The sequence below is a fragment of the Bubalus bubalis genome, chromosome 21 (assembly GCF_019923935.1).
Source record: "Bubalus bubalis isolate 160015118507 breed Murrah chromosome 21, NDDB_SH_1, whole genome shotgun sequence".
Taxonomy (NCBI): Eukaryota; Metazoa; Chordata; class Mammalia; order Artiodactyla; family Bovidae; genus Bubalus; species Bubalus bubalis.
In genome coordinates, this window is record NC_059177.1 from 33,002,188 (window position 1) to 33,018,280 (window position 16,093).

Consider the following 16,093-nt stretch of genomic DNA (forward strand, 5'->3'; position numbering starts at 1 on the left):
GGTCTTCCTTTTAATTTGCATTAAAATGGAATAAAACTTCTCAGCATACAAACACAAGGAGAAGGATAAGTAAAGTCAAGCTCCTTAATGTCCATTAATTCAGCAATTTGAAGTGCAGGATAAGATGAGGCTCTATGGATGAATCTGTTAACAGGGATAATCATCACAGTACCCATCTCGTGCTGTTGTAAAGTTCTAACATGAAAATGCTGGAAAAGTTCTCAGCAGGGTACCTAACACATGGTGCTCTCCAACTTCCAGTTCCTGCAGTCATTATTATCCTTTATCTATAAGGGCTCTTAGTACAGTGGAGAATTTTTATAGTGTGCTTGTGGCTTTATTATACTGCTTTTCAACTCTATGTGCTTGAGGATTTTGAAGGGAGCAGGACTCAGTAAAGTAAGAAACAATTTTCTCATTATTTCCCTCTTCACAAAATAGACTTATATAATCTGAATCCATCTGAATTTTTACACACTACCTCAGATTTCAGGAATGGGTTTGTCAGGCATCCATTGGGTATATGTGTTAGGGAAGTTTTCTTTTCCTTTTTTGCTACATAGATCAGGGCATTATACATTTGTAATGAAATGAACTAGAGTCAAAGAACATATAGGTTAATCAGGAAGAAAATAAACTAACATGAGCCTGTAGTTAGTTGCCATGTTTAAATATACCTCAAATTATCAGCCCTTTACCCTGATGCCCTGTCTGATATAATGAACCAGCTGCTGCTGCTAAGTCGTTTCAGTCGCGTCCGACTCTGTGCAACCCCATAGACGGCAGCCCACCAGGCTCCCCCGTCCCTGCGATTCTCCAGGCAAGAACACTGGAGTGGGTTGCCATTTCCTTCTCCAATGCATGAAAGTGAAAAGTGAAAGTGAAGTCGCTCAGTCGTGTCCAACTCTTCACGACCCCATGGACTACAGTCTACCAGGCTCCTCCGCCCATGGGATTTTCCAGGCAAGAGTACTGGAGTGGGTTGCCATTGCCTTCTCGCATAATGAACCTAGTAGTTACAATATTTTCTCAAGTCAGACAGTAGAATTGAAAAGCAGTGACTTGCAATTTCTATCAGAAAGTTTTGCTTGTTTGATTTGGAGGTGGTTGTGAGTATTCTTTGTAGCGGTGTGACTGGCTCAGCATAGCGAGACTGAGACATTCAGGTGACAGCAACCATGTGGATAACAGTGTGTGTGGAAGATGGGGCTATCAAAAAGGCAATTTGATTTGCTTAGATTTGGCATTGTCTCAAGTGTCAGTAGGGAGTTTTTAAAATCTGTTGTCAGGCACTACATAGGCAGATTTCTGTCTAAGTAGAGGACTCTCAGTGCTGTTTCCTCACTCACCAAGTTCCAAGTTGACTTATCATTCAATTTCCCCCAGCAGATTCCTGCACTGCTGCCTTCCCTAAACATTTGAAGAGCACATCTCAGTTTCAAGAACTATACTCAGAACTGGAGACGCTCAGCTCAATTACAACACTATTGTCTGACCCCTGCCTATGTTTTCAGCCTCTTCTGGCATACGATCTCATTATTGTTTGAGAAAACCACAATGATTTCCTCAAGTTGTTGATCAAAATCCAAGGCTTTTGCCCAGCTGTTCTCTTTACCCAAGAAGCTTAAGTCACAACTCAGACCTCTTGTCACTTCTTCCCAGAAGTCTCAGTTTCCCAGCCTCCTTGAGACTCTTTGTTATTACATCCTCTCTGAATTCCTTTGCTCCAGAACATGCAGTTTCTACTTCAACAATCTGATGTATGATGAGAGTAAGATGTGTCGTCCCGGCTGGACTGTAGTTCCCATGAGAGTGAGGGACTAACTTTGTTCATCATTACGTGAACATGTGTTTGGCATAATTCCTGGCACATAGTCAATGCTCTGAAAAGAACTACTGAGTGAACAGATGACTGTCTTTAGACATAAGTCAATAGAAAATTATACTACATTATGGTAAATTCTGACAAATATTATCCAGGATATGCCAGGGATACAGAGAAGGGTATCTGTTCGATTTGGGTGCATAGGTTTGAGGAAAGGCCTCGGGAGCTGGTGCTGTAACTTGGTTGATGAACTTGGAGTGGGATGGGGTAGAGGGAGAAGTGCTTAGGGCACATTTTTGTCAGAGGGATTAATCAGGGTCAAGAGAAAACTTTATACTGTATTAAAATTAGGAGATGATGAGAAAATGATGGATTTGAAAGGTATGTGATGGGAATGATGAGTGTGTATGTTGAAGATGCCTTTGGGAAGCTGTCATTCCCAAGGAAGGGAATACATGAAGTGTGAGGTACTCTGAACCTTTCCTACCTAGGTTTTCAGTGCTGGCTCCTACTCATCATTTCTAGCAGTTCTTCATTTGGGGTCTCAGATCTCCTGCTACCATGCTTAGAAGAAACGATTTAACTTCTCTAAGACACTTGGTTCTTCCTCTATAAAATGGGTTAATAATAGTACCTGTCTTATAAGGCTGCTGTTATGAGAAATACATAAAGTAAAACACAGGTCTAGCATGTATTAAGAGCTCAATAATTATAAGCTAGTACAATGATCAGTTTTAAATTCGTACTATAACTTGTGTCCCATATAGGTGATAAGAGCATTGCCAGCTGATATGGACTTAACCTCCCTTGTTTACAGGTAAGAGAATGAAGCAGATATCCAGAAAGAGCCCAGGAGGAAAGGTGACCATCATCTGTGAACACTGTGATGAGCCCATATGGACTCGCCTCAGTTTTAGCTGCCTTGAGGCCTCCTCCGTGCACTCTCTGCTCTCGGTACTCTATGCTAATCCCAGTATATTGTCACAATAACTTCCCTTTTCACTTGAGCCACTACTGAGAGGATTGCTGAGAACGGGTACCCAGCACAGAGCAACACTGCTATGTAAGCACCAAAGGGGAACATGAATGATCATTTCTGAGTCGCACTAGCATGCCATTCTATATCTGAAGGAATGTGACCTTCCCTTGAATGAGTGGCTAGTTAACCACCCAACCATTATACCAGCCTAAGTAATTACTGCTGACCTTGAATTTGAGTCCATTGAATTTTAAGGCTTCCCAGGTGACTCAGTGGTAAAGAATCCACCTGCCAATGGAGGAGTCGCAGGAGATGTGCATTCAATCCCTGAGTCAGAGAAGATCCTCTGGAGAAGGAAGTGGCAATGCAGTCTAGTGTTCTTGCCAGGGTAATCCCATGAACAAAGAAGCCTGGTGGGCTATAGTCCATGAGGTCGCAAAGAGTCAGACACAATTGAGTGACTGAGCATGCATACCACTTAATTTTACCCTTAAATCTTTTAAATGAAGCAATAATGAGAATACTAAATACCATCGGGGCTTATAAGTAAAACTCGTGGCTTGGGGAAGGTGAGAATGTCCTATCAGTATCCTAGTTCAGTTGGAGATTTTGACTCCAACTGGTCTTGTGTGGTTGGTGTGTGGAACTTCATTTCTATGTCCACCACACCAGTTAAGGACCCTGATTGCTTTTTTCACTTCCTGGGAGCATACCTACGCAGAGTGGAAGACTAGAGAGGCAGGTGGTGATGACTCCTGTTGGACTATTTGTGTGCAATAGCTAGCTTCTATTCATGGGTGGTCTTCACTGGAAGGAAACCAAAAGGATGTGAAGAGTGTGTTGACCTACTACGTGTAGTAGTTTTTTTTGCTGGCAGCTGGAGAGATGGGTCCACAGGTGGTGACACACACCCCTGGCAGGAGTGGCATGTCTGTCTGTGCTCCCATGGACCAGTTTTCCTATTCATGTGGTCCTTCTTTTCTCCCTCCCTGGGCTCATGGCATCCATATCAGTTTGAGGGCAAAAAATTCTCATCTTTCAATTTTCTACCAGAGTTTCTGAATGACTTTTGAACTTAATAAAGATCATTTGGGCATCTCTTCTCTGGGTGGTGTGTAATTCACATCTTGTTGTTTAAGCTGGGAGCAGGCCCTCAAAACTTCAAAGAGCTTGATAGAATACAGTACTGATTTTTCAAACTACTATTCATCTGCATACATTTCTACATGGGCCTCAGAAGGGGACAGAGTTTTACCACTTTCCTAAATGAAGTTATCACAATCTTCCACATAGAAAGGGACCAGCATCTCAGTAGCTTCCAGTGCTGTTAGAGAAGGACAGGGCTATAGATTTTCCTAGAAGTGTGAAATAATTCACCAGGCTCACTCATTATTCATATGGACAGCACATTAATAACACAGGACCCTGAAATCTTACCTTATCTAGGCTGGAGCCAAGCTAGAGGGATGAGGACCTGACTCCATAGATTTAGAACAATACTTTTTCCCCTTTCTAAAAAAAAAAAAAAAATTGATTAAAGGTGCTCTCATATCAGACAAGAACAGGTCTTTGAAAACACCTGAGCTCATTGTAGATAAATGGAAAGCAATGACTTTGGAGCTACGTTAGGGAAATTTTCTTATTGATGATTTTGGAATTCTGTGTAACCAAGTATATTCCAGCTAGATAACTGACAACGATTTGGGATATGTTGCATCATAGTTACACACATACACACGCACATGCACGCACATGTGCACCAACTTACACACTGACAAATGTTTGTGCAGAGAGTTTTGTGTTTCTCAAGTGGCTACATAGATGGGCTTTACAATAGGATTTACTACATCTAGGTGCAAGTGTGGCAAATAGAAAGGGAAAAAGTGGAAGCTGGGACAGGTTTTATTTTTTGGGGCTCTAAATGCACTGAGGACAGTGACTGCAGCCACGGAATTAAAAGACACTTGCTCCTTGGAAGGAAAGCTATGACAAGCTTGGTGTATTAAAAAGCAGAGACATCACTTTGCCAACCAAAGTCTGTACAGTCAAAGCTACAGTTTTTCCAATAGTCATCTACGGATGTGACGGTTGGACTTAAAGAAGGTTGAGGGCCAAAGAACCAATACTCTCGAATTGTGGTGCTTGAGAAGAATCTTGAGAGTTCCTTGGACAGCAAGGAGATTAAACCAGTCAGTCCTAAAGGAAATCAACCTCGACTATTCATTGGAAGGACTGATCCTGAAGCTCCAATATTTCGGTACCTGATGGGAAGAGCTGACTCATGGAAAAGACCCTGATGCTGGGAAAGATTGAAGGCAAAAAGAGAAAAGGTTGGCAGAGGATGAGATGGTTGGATTGCATCACCAGCTCAGCGCACAATGTTTTGAGCAAACTCCGGAAGACAGTGAGGGACAAGGAGGACTGGTGTGTTGCAGTCCACGGAGTCACAAAGAACTGGACATGACTTAGCAACTGAACAAAAACAAGAAATAGGCACTAAATATACTTTCATATTTAGTTTTCTCTCTGGAAAGGACATCAAAATCCTGAGATTTATTAGGTGATATCTAGATTCATGAACCCAATCCTGTTGAGGAAATGTGGTGAATTATATGTCTAAGAACTGTGGCTAAATAAAGTTAAGGCAAGGAGTTATAATGCCTGTGATTTGTATTATGTTCCCCAAACATCCAGTCTCATTAGAAACTTTCCTATTTATCTTACTCCTTTTCGGTGAACCAAATAAAGGAAAGTGGCTAACTAGTTGAGTTTGGAAGCTGTTTATCATTGAGTATAATTTATATGTAATTTTTCTCTCTTCCCTTAATACTGCATATTACTAAACCTTTCATCTCTGCATATAACTGACCACTGAAACATTACATTTCAGAGTTTAATTTACATTTCTTCTCTTGAGTGAGTTTAAGCATTTTTTCCATGTTTACTAGCTATTCTTTTACAGAAAAAGTGAAGTATTTAAGATATTTTTTATGTTAAAAATAAAAAGGTTAAGACCATTTTAATAATAATGTGATATCATTTTGATTTATTGAGTTTCATGTGTATATCCATAAGCCTACATGTGCACAGATATTATCTGTAAGAATGCACAGAAATATGGTAATGATGATTCCCTCTGGCAATTAAGATGTGAGAGGATTAGTGGAAAAAGGGAGGAGGAGGACTATTCTTATTTTGATCCTTTCTTTGCTGTTTTTGGATACATGTATTTCCATTTATGATGCTTCCCTGGTGGCTCAGTGGTAAAGAATCTGTGTGCCAATGCAGGAGATGTGGGTTCAATCCCTGACTTGGCAAGATCCCCTGGAGAAGGAAATGGCAATCCACTCCAGTATTCTTGCCTGGGAAATCTCATGGACAGAGGATCTTGGTGGGCTATAGTCCATGGGTTCAACAGAGTTGGACACAACTTAGCAACTAAACAATAGCACTTGAATTTACACGAGGTTAGTACTTTTATATGAAAGAGCAAATTTCTTCCAACAAGTGATATGCTTATTAGCTTTAGAATACTAGGAAAATGGCTCTGTGAGCCAGGAACCATACATTCCACTGTATTCAGGGATCAGGTAAGCAATATCAATGTGTCAGAGCCTGGTGTGTAAGAGGGAGTGGTGAATCCTGTGGGAACTGGAGTGTCCCATCAAAGAGCAAGCAAAGCCAATTTTCCCACTGCTCAGCCAAGGACCCAAGAACAGGTCTGACAGTAGTTTCTGCCAGTGGGCTCTCGGAGTTGGAACCTATGGCTTTAAACCAAAAAATGAAAAGTGACACCCACACTTAGAGGTATGGGATTATCTGAAAACTGAATACCCTTCTCTTTATCCTGACAAGGAACAAATCGAGAAACAGCACTTTTATTAGATGGTCTAAAAACTCTGTCAGTTCTTGTATGCCCTTCCTCTCATTGCTCTGACTAATGTAGACTTGAATTCCTTACCTACCTGGGCAGGAATAGGTGCCAAGGAGGGGAGCAAAAGAAAATGTACACAATTCAGAAATTATGCTTAGAAATGCAACAATTATACTAATGATGCTATAAAAGACCTTCTTCTAACAAGAACCATAAAATTTCCTTTCAGCAACAGCTTGTGAAGAAACCAGTTGAACTCAGACTTCTGTCTATTAAACAAGCCAAAGTCTGCTTTGAAAGAGCGAGAAAAACTTTAAACAGGGATTGTAATGAAGGGACCATAGACAGCTACTGTGTTTTAGTCCACCATAGCAATTCATTATTTGTTATGTGTGGATGTTGAGTAACAAATGGCAGAACCAAAATAGGTCATCTTGTCTGTCCCCTAAAATATTTAATATGTGTGAATAAAAATAAGGGCTTAAGCTTTTTCATACTGCATTTCCCTGGAAGTTCGCTAGATGCTTTCCAAACCTAAGTTGAGCCTGACTTGTCACTGAAATGTGATAAACCACATTACTGCCAAGACCTGTTGTGCACTGCTTGGTCTTTGGAAAAGCCAGTCTTTGGCAAAACACTGAGTTATGGGCAAAGGAATTATCAGCTGGTCTTGGAATACCTAAAGCACTCTCCTGGAAACAAAAACAAAAGCACAGTCTAAACAGTCTAACACCAACATGGTCCCAAGTCCATTTCATGGAACATTGGGTCTGCAGGATATAAACAAGTGTTACACAGGAGAGGGTTCTATGGTCAAATACGGTTAGGGAATACTGGCCTAAAGTTCTACAGGTTCCTGGTCTGCAGAGCTTCTCAGCCTTTAATACGCTATCATGTTTTAGAAGGCTAAGAAGGGGCTATAACATGCAGTATTTCTCATACGCATTTCATGGTATTCTACAAAAAACTGTTACTGAATTTCAAATTTACTTCAGTTCTCTGATCTATATATTCATGATGGGAATACAATGGCATGTGGTCAAGAAAATTTTCTTATGTATTTTCCAAAGGAGCAATCTTCAGAAGCAAGTTTTAGAGACATTCTGGTCCTGGAATCTCAAATAATACAATTTGAAAAAAAATAAAGTTTCAGTCTACCAAATAACACTTTATTTTGTTAAAATTAGTTATATGCTGTGAGATAATACAAATAAGTTGTCTGGAAAAATGAATGAAGTAATTTCATGGACAGATGTTTTAACATTCCTTCTAGGCATCCATTGTCTTCTGTTTCTTTTATCCCTTCTTCCTTGGTTCCTCTTTCCAGGCCCCTCTGTTCTTTGTATGTCCCTCCAGTTCACTGACTGTGGGCCTCCTTTCCTGTAATTCTGTTTCTTTTCCTGGTCTGAGTCTTTGTGTATCTTTCCTTTTGTCTCTTCTGCTCTTACCTTGGAAACTCGGTCGTGATAAGCCGGGAACAAAATGTAGTGATATATTTTGGAAGTTTCTCTTTAAGAAAACAGCCAGCAGTATGATGCCTTTTTCATCGTATTAACTGTACACTAATGGTCAAAAGGAAAATAATCTGGGGTTTCTGTATCTGAGAAAGTTAGAAAGTTGTATGATGTGAGGCGGTCTCTTCTTGCTGCTATCTCTGGCTGGTAATCCCAGCGTAAGAAGACAAGAATACCAGGTAAAATTTGCTAGCAATCAGTCACTGAAATGGTCATAAGTTACAAGGAATGAGAAAGGAAGGCCTATCAACTTATCATGGAGATTTTTCTTACTTATATTGACACTAAAACTTCACAGTGAATGAAAAGTCCTCACTAAGCAGTAGTTACAATGATTTTTTTTCCACGTATTTGTCTAAGTTAGAAACATAAATTACATGAAAATAAAATACAAAATAGAGACAACTGCATGACAATTTTCCCATCAAGCAGTCACTTTATTCCGCACTCCCCTCCCAAACAATGACACTTCAATCATTCTACAAAACTGAAGCCATTATTTACACAAATGCTTCTAATTGCTCAGTGACAATGACCTTAGGAAGGGTAATCAATCAACCATTTCGAAGACACAGAAAGCGAAGGGGAAAGTATTGCCCCAGATACTGAATGTTTCTGTAAGTATCTGTCATAGTTGCACTGTCTGTCTCTTCTCACTCAAACATTTTGGCATTCTGCAAGAAAGCCTTTGGAAGAGAACATGTGTGTGTTAGATTGTGGTTTGCCTATGCTTGCTAAACGGGGCCCTTGGAGTCAGATAGCCCAGGCAGACCTTCTGGCTCCGCCACTATGGCTATAAGATTTTGAGCAAGTCACTCAATTTCTGAGCCTCAATTTCCTGTGAGTAAAACTGAAATAATCGAAGGTTACACCTTATGGGGCTGGGGTTAGAACTGAATAAACAGATTTTAAGGACTTGCAAAAGGGAAACATGGTAAGCCTTCAAGAAAATGTTAGCCACTCTTTTCATTACTATTATCATTATTCTTACTATTTATAGTCAATTATTTTTAAGACTTTGATACTCTTTTTATGCCACTATAGATCAATTAGAATAATAAAATACAACTTCACAAGCCTCCAAGAAATTAGGTTTTTTTGTTGTTTTCCATCATCTGCTTGGAAAAATTCTTCTCTTAAATAATTATGCTTCTTCCATCATCTTCTTATTTATTGTATTCTAAATTTAGTCTCTGGAAAATAATAGGAGATTATGGAAAGACTACATTTTTAGTTGATCTCAACCAAAGATCTTGAGCAAGGGGCCACTCCATTTATTCTGAGTTATAGAATAATTAATAAAAACACAACATGATGTGAATTCTAGTGTAACAAACTCTATTCTTTCAGAATAGTGCTAGGCACACATCCAATTGTATAATGCTTTCTAAAATATCTGCAAAAGACTACGCCAAAATTTAGGTTGTTGAGTGTATATTTTTGGTATTTTGGTATTATTAGGCAACAGAATATCACTTTTAAACTAAAAGTCCACTCCTTAAATATCTCTCCAAATATCATGTATTATACTTTTCAATGAGTTGCTAAGATTATACTGCTAAATGTAGGCCCTGTTTAAAACAATCTGGTCTCAGATTGTGAATCTTCAAACAATCCAATATAAGCATTTTGAAAAATCAAGCTGTGCCTCTGTTTTTGGAAACACTGCAAAAAAGGCAACTGACCTGCAATTTCAGAGGAAAGCAAATAACAGCAATTGGAACACTTACCCTGGGAAATGCACTATGTAGAACAAAATATGTTTAGGACAAAAGTGGTATCTGGATTGTCAACTGTTGTCATGGACAGAAACTCATTTCTATCCATTTTTAGGATGAGAAGGGAAATGCATGAAACATCATAAATATGCCAAAGTGGAAGAAAGTAAGATAAATGGTGGTACATCCTACCCTGAAATTTGTGTAGCTATTAACAATAATGTTTTTTAAAGAGTATATATTAAGTTGGAAAATGTTCATCATATTGAGTTGGCCAAAACGTTCATTTTCTTATGGAAAAACCCAAACGACTATTTTGGCCAACCTGATATTTTAGCAGAAACAAGCTGTTGATCAAATAGTACTATAACATTTTAGTTCAATAAAATATCTACTTTGTGAGTTTCTTTCAATGGGTTCAACCTCAAAGAAGGTATACTTATTTTCTTAGAAAGCAATAATATTATGGGTGATTTTAATGCATGGATGTGCTGTAGTTTTCAAAATTCTTATAATGAATATACATTTCAGAAGAAGACAGACCATCATTAGTGATATCCAGTATAAACACTTAGAAGCAGTTCCAAGAAAATATAGTGGCCAAAAGGCCATTGTACTGAATTACTATGAAGCAAAACTTCAGAAAATAATGTCTGTTTCTAAGCATTACCCACACTTTATCAGTAAGACAGAAAACTGACACCATCATTTAAGGAGCACTTGAGGAGAACCAGACATTAGACAAAGCACATTATACACATGATTTCCTTAGTTCTCATCACAACCTCATGAAGCAGAAACAATCTTATTCTCATTTACAGATGAGGAAACAGGTTAGGAAGCAACATGACTGGCCTGAGATCATCCCATTAGCAACTGGTACAGCTGGGATTCCACTCGTGTCTAATTTCATAGTTTATGGTCTTAATAACTACACTGGAACTGTTCCTTTATATACCTACTTCCTATTCAATTTGCATGTAGTGATCCAGGCCTTAAAAGAGTTTTGATCAAAGTAACACAGACACTTTTTACTACACAGGCCAATGGATTCCAAGATTTTTGAGGAGTAGGATGCTTTGGAAATTAGAAACAATGAGTGTGAGGCTATAGAATATGCTGCATTTTATTGACTTTTGCTCAGAAGATAGACACTAACCGCTCTCCTGCCTAAACCTACCACACTAAAGGGCTCTGAGTTTCCAAAGTCAGATAGACTTGTTCTGAGAAACAAAAGTTACTGATGTGTGGCTTAGCTTCTCAGAGAAACTTAGAGCCAAATGCCAGCTCCCCCTGTGTCGGCACAGACAGTGCGTTGCTCCCTGTATTCTCCATTCAGATCCTGAAGGCAATTCTATTTCTAGGTAATCCGTAATAAAAAAAAAAAAAAAAGGAACTGGAAACAAAATGGAGATTTATAGTTAAAAGACTCACTGCTTTCTTTGGCAGAGAAGAGGGGAAATCATCATGGTTTTATAATGTATATTGGCTTTAGGGGCCAAGAATTTCCTCCTCTAAGAGGATGCAATGGCTTTTCTGGTCTAGCTGCCTGCTTTCCCTGCAGTGGAGGCACCTTATGGTACTGACTGTGATCTAGAATAACTGAACAGTCATAGTGCAAGTGTCTCAGCCGCAGCCCCGCTGACACTGGTGGCATGATAATCCTTTGCTGGGAGCTGTCCTGTGCATGGTAAGTTGGTGAGCAGCTTCCTTGGCTTGTACACACCAGATGCCGGTAGCACTCTTCTAGTTGTAACAGATACCTGCACCAAAATTGTCTCCAGACATTGTCAATGGCTCCTGAGAACTGCCCTAATTGAGAACTACAGATCACAGTGCATTCCTAAATCTAACCTTTTCACATCTTCTAAAAAAAAAAAAAAAGCTTGACCTTCCCATGGTACACAATGCCCCAAGAGCTTGTCCCTCTGGCTGTGGCTGATTGGACAAACGATAACATGTGTCCCAAGCCAGGTCAATCATATTTAGTCTTTTGGAGATGGCATTTAAGATATAGGAAGTGAAGTGAAGTGAAGTCGCTCAGTTGTGTCCAACTCTTTGAGACCCCATGGACTGTAGCCTACCAGGATCCTTCATCCATGAGATTTTCCAGGCAAGAGTATCGGAGTGGGTTGCCATTTCCTTCTCCAGGAGATCTCCCCAACCAAGGGATTGAACCTGGGTCTCCCACATTATAGGTAGACGCCTTACCATCTGAGCCACCAGGGAAGTCGATGCAGGAAGTGAGTCAAATATACTTGTATGCCATGATGCTAAGTGAGATCAGAGTTGGTACCACGGAAATTAAAAGCTTTACGCCAATCCCTAAGTTATGAGAGAGCAAAAGATAAAATCCTTGAAGGAACCAGTCTACACAGAGAAGAATGAGGGAAAGAAAGATCAAAACAAAGAAAACAAGATGGAGGCTGCCTAAATGGCTTTGAATCCCATGACATTTCCTGAATTTCCTATAACTGAGTTCCCCAGGATTTCTCTGTTTTCTTAAAAAATAACTTTTGCCTTTCTTGGTCTAGTTTGTGCGTGAATGTTTTCTTTCTAACCACCTAATGGTTCATAATGAAAATACACAGCATGAGCCAATCTAGAAGGTATCTTTCTCCATCTATATCTAGAGGTAGGACCATGGACCCTAAGTCAAGAGGTTTAGGTTATGATTCCTGCTGTATGACCAGAGCAAGTGAGTCACTTCTCTGAGTCCTGATTTCCTTACTTAAGATTTTGAAGGTCAACTCACATCTGGTTCTAAAATGATGAAAGAGAAAGAGGGGGAGAGATATCTGTGATCCCTTTGAACTGTGGACTCTCTGTTTGACAGGCATATAAAATTGTTTACAGATGGTGGTCAAGACTAGGTATTAGAGTCAGTTAGTTTCATCTCAAGAGTTAGCAGAGTTACAGCTTACCAATCATGGGACCAATGGAACATTAATGAACCGTTCTAAGTCTAGTTTCCTCCATGTTTAAAATGGCAGGGAAAGTGTATCTACCCTGGTGGAAAGTGTACCTAGCCTTCAGGTTTTCAAGCCTTTTTTGTCCACTTCTGTGCTGGACAGAGAGGGTTGACTTATATAACCCACAGGATATTGTGGAAACAATAAAGGATAACTTCTGAGGCTCTATCATAAAAGAAAAGGGTCACACTGTGGCCTCTACATTGTTCTCCTGGGTCACTCTGCGGGAAGCCAGCCACTACGGTGTGAAGACACCTAGCTTCCTCTGGAAGGGTGCATGTGGAAGGGAACAGAGGCCACCTGCCAACAGCTCTGTGAAGGGCCATCTTAAAACCAGCGTCCAGCATCAGTCAAGTCCTCAGATCTTGGCTGCAACAGAAGGGACCTCAAGCCAGAATCACCCAGCAAAGCTGAATTTCTGACCTATGGAAATTGTGAGATGGTGCCTGCTGCTTAAAACTGCTAACTTTGGGGGGAATGTGAATTGTTATATAGCAAGACATAAGAAAGATGGTATTGTTAGGATGAGTAAATAAAATAATGCATGGGTTTTGGACAGGGTATAGCAAATGGTGAACTCTCAGGTCACATTTATCTGTTTTTGAATATATATGAAGCCCTAGAGCAGTGCCTGGGATAGAGTAAATGCTCATTAAATACAGATTGAATGCCTGTCAGGTATTACCATCTTTACTACATTAATCATCATCATTATACATAAACTCAATCCAAAATCAATTCCAAAATGAGCTGGACCCTCAAACTCATAGATTTGAAAAAATTCCTTCACCTTATCTTTTCTAACATACATTCAAATACAGCTATTTGAAAAACCTAGAGCCAGAGAAACAAGAATTCAAACTCTATGCAAAGGGCTGGTATTTGTCTAACTTTGCAGCATTGTAGAGGCACCTTCTTTATTATCCTGAACCATATTTAGATGAAACAAAATATATATATTTTACACCATAACAACACAGATGAACCCATAGAGAGAGGAGTGAAACCAGCTACTTACCATCGACACAGGAAGGTCGGTTTCTTGTTGTTCCAGCCACTTTCCCAGGGAGACAGGAACACTTGACTGTTTGCGACCGCTCCTCAATGCGGTTTTTATTACAACATCTGTGCGCAGCAATCACTTCACACGTCCCTCCTTCTGGCAAGAGAGAAAGAAGCGGGATGCTGATTAGAGGTAATTCAGTGGTCATTCAGGTATGTGCACGTGTGAGCGGAAGGGTTCGGAAAGTGAAAAATGTAAAGGGAAGGGTTTCCATAAAGTAGAGTTACTATGGGATTCTCTCCTACAACATGTATCTATACATGTATACAAGATTGCATACAAGGGATGTGTCATGTCATCTGGGAGAAGACAGGCATCAGGGCATAACATTTTAAATGCAACAAAGAGCAACAACAAAGAGCCCTCAAGAGGCAACACTTCTGGGCTGTATGTACGGAGAGGCAGTGGAGCAGTGAATGCCCGGAGATAACACACAATAAAGATGCTATGAGATTTAAATGCATTTGGAGAGCTCACCCCTGCATTATCTTTGCGTTTAGAATTCTCTGAGCTCCCACTAATGACAAGAAACTGACACTCCAGTGGTATAGAACCTGCAGTGGCAAGAAAACTGCCCTGAAATGAGCTTTCCCTCCTAGCACCCACTCACTCTCAAGGGAGTTGAATAGAAAATCTAGTTGAAGAGTCATTTCCCCAATCCAGATCTCACCCAAAAGTGATAGAAAAAGAAAATCAGAATGTGCTTCAAATGGAATCTCAAATTACAGACCAAGGCATATGGCTTCACTTAATTATTACAGATCAGCCATGCTCTCTTCAGCATTTACTGGCAACCTAACGTATGCCACTCTCTGCTAGGTTCTTAACAGGTGCTCTGCTGGGTCTAAGGGCCAGTGAAATTTAAGTGGATCTTTTCAGCCGGAAGGATACCAGCTAAGCCAGTTCTCCAGGGACATAAGAGGTACTCTAGGTGATCAGAAACTTGGGATTTATTTCACCAACGTTAAGTTTTGCATTCAGGAAGAATGTTTTTCATTTGTCCATAACACTTAGAATCCTAGGCATTTAGGACTCTGTTGGCAGTAATTCGTCAAGCATTTGTTAAGCAACCACTGTCTACAGGTTACTGTGTTCTAAACTATACAGGCTGTGTATCCAGCCTGTACATGGTGGGCACTTAAGAAACACTGAAACAAAGGAGCAGAGGGAGGGAAGACAGGAGGAAGGGAAGAATTTAAACACAATTCCATCCCGATCTGAAACAGTGTAACTCAGGGGATCGCAATGCAGGGGCGGGGGATGGGATTGTTTTGCTATTCGCCCTCGCTGTCAATCAAACGTAGCAAAGTCGGAAGACATTTTTCATTGTCATTACAGGTCGAGGGTGAGAGCTAATGGCATCTAGTGGGTAGAAGCCAGGGATGCCCCTAAACATCCTACAGTACACAGAACAGACCCCACAACAAAGAATTATCTGACCCAAATGTCAATAGTGCCAAGAAACCCTGGTATAATACGACGGGAACAATCACAAGAATCTCTGACTGGATTTCCCTGGTGGTCCAGTCGTTAAGAATCTGCCTGCCAATGCGGGTATCATGGGTTCCATCTGTGGTCCTGGAAGATCCCACATGTCACGGAGCAACTAAGGTGAAGCACCAGAACTACTAATACTGAGCCTGAGCTCTAGAGTGCACAAGCCGCAGCCGCTGCCCCTGCACCGCGTGCCCAGAGCCGGGGCTCCGCCACGAGAGAGGCCATGGCAGTGAGAAGCCCACACCCTGCAATGAAGAGTAGTCCCTGCTCACCGCCAGCAGAAAAAGCCCACATAGTAACGGACAGCCAAAAACAACCAAACAAAAAATCTCTGACTTAAGCAGATGAACTGTGTCTTCCTCAATAGGATGAAAGAGTTTCGGCTTTCAAACAAACCTGTTCTAGCCTGAATCTCAGCTCTGTCATTGTTGAAGTCCCTCAGTTTTGTTATCTATAAAGTACAAATATCTGTAAAGTACAAATAAAAATAACCTTGCGTCACGAGTTATGTAAGTATTAACCAAGGTAACACACGTTAGCACTGAGCCTGACACATAGTTGAGTTCATATATGGTGCCTATGTTGGGAATGTCCAATCACACTGATGTTATATTTCTTTGGGGATGCTTCCCTCCTTTCTGCCTCAGGAAA

The 16,093-nt window shown here is 40.4% G+C and overlaps 1 protein-coding gene across 4 annotated transcripts in view; it reads right to left on the reverse strand.

The window, feature by feature from the left end:
• TAFA1 (TAFA chemokine like family member 1) overlaps positions 1-16,093 on the reverse strand; it is a 533,669-nt gene that overhangs the window by 123,320 nt on the left and 394,256 nt on the right. For 3 of the 4 annotated variants that reach the window (XM_025273058.2, XM_044933588.2, XR_006547226.2), the window contains one exon: positions 13,901-14,041. In XM_025273058.2, coding sequence (XP_025128843.1) covers positions 13,901-14,041 — 141 coding nt within the window. Of the gene's footprint in view, positions 1-8,105; positions 9,386-13,900; positions 14,042-16,093 lie in introns of those variants that run through there. The other variant, XR_006547225.2, reaches the window with a different exon arrangement.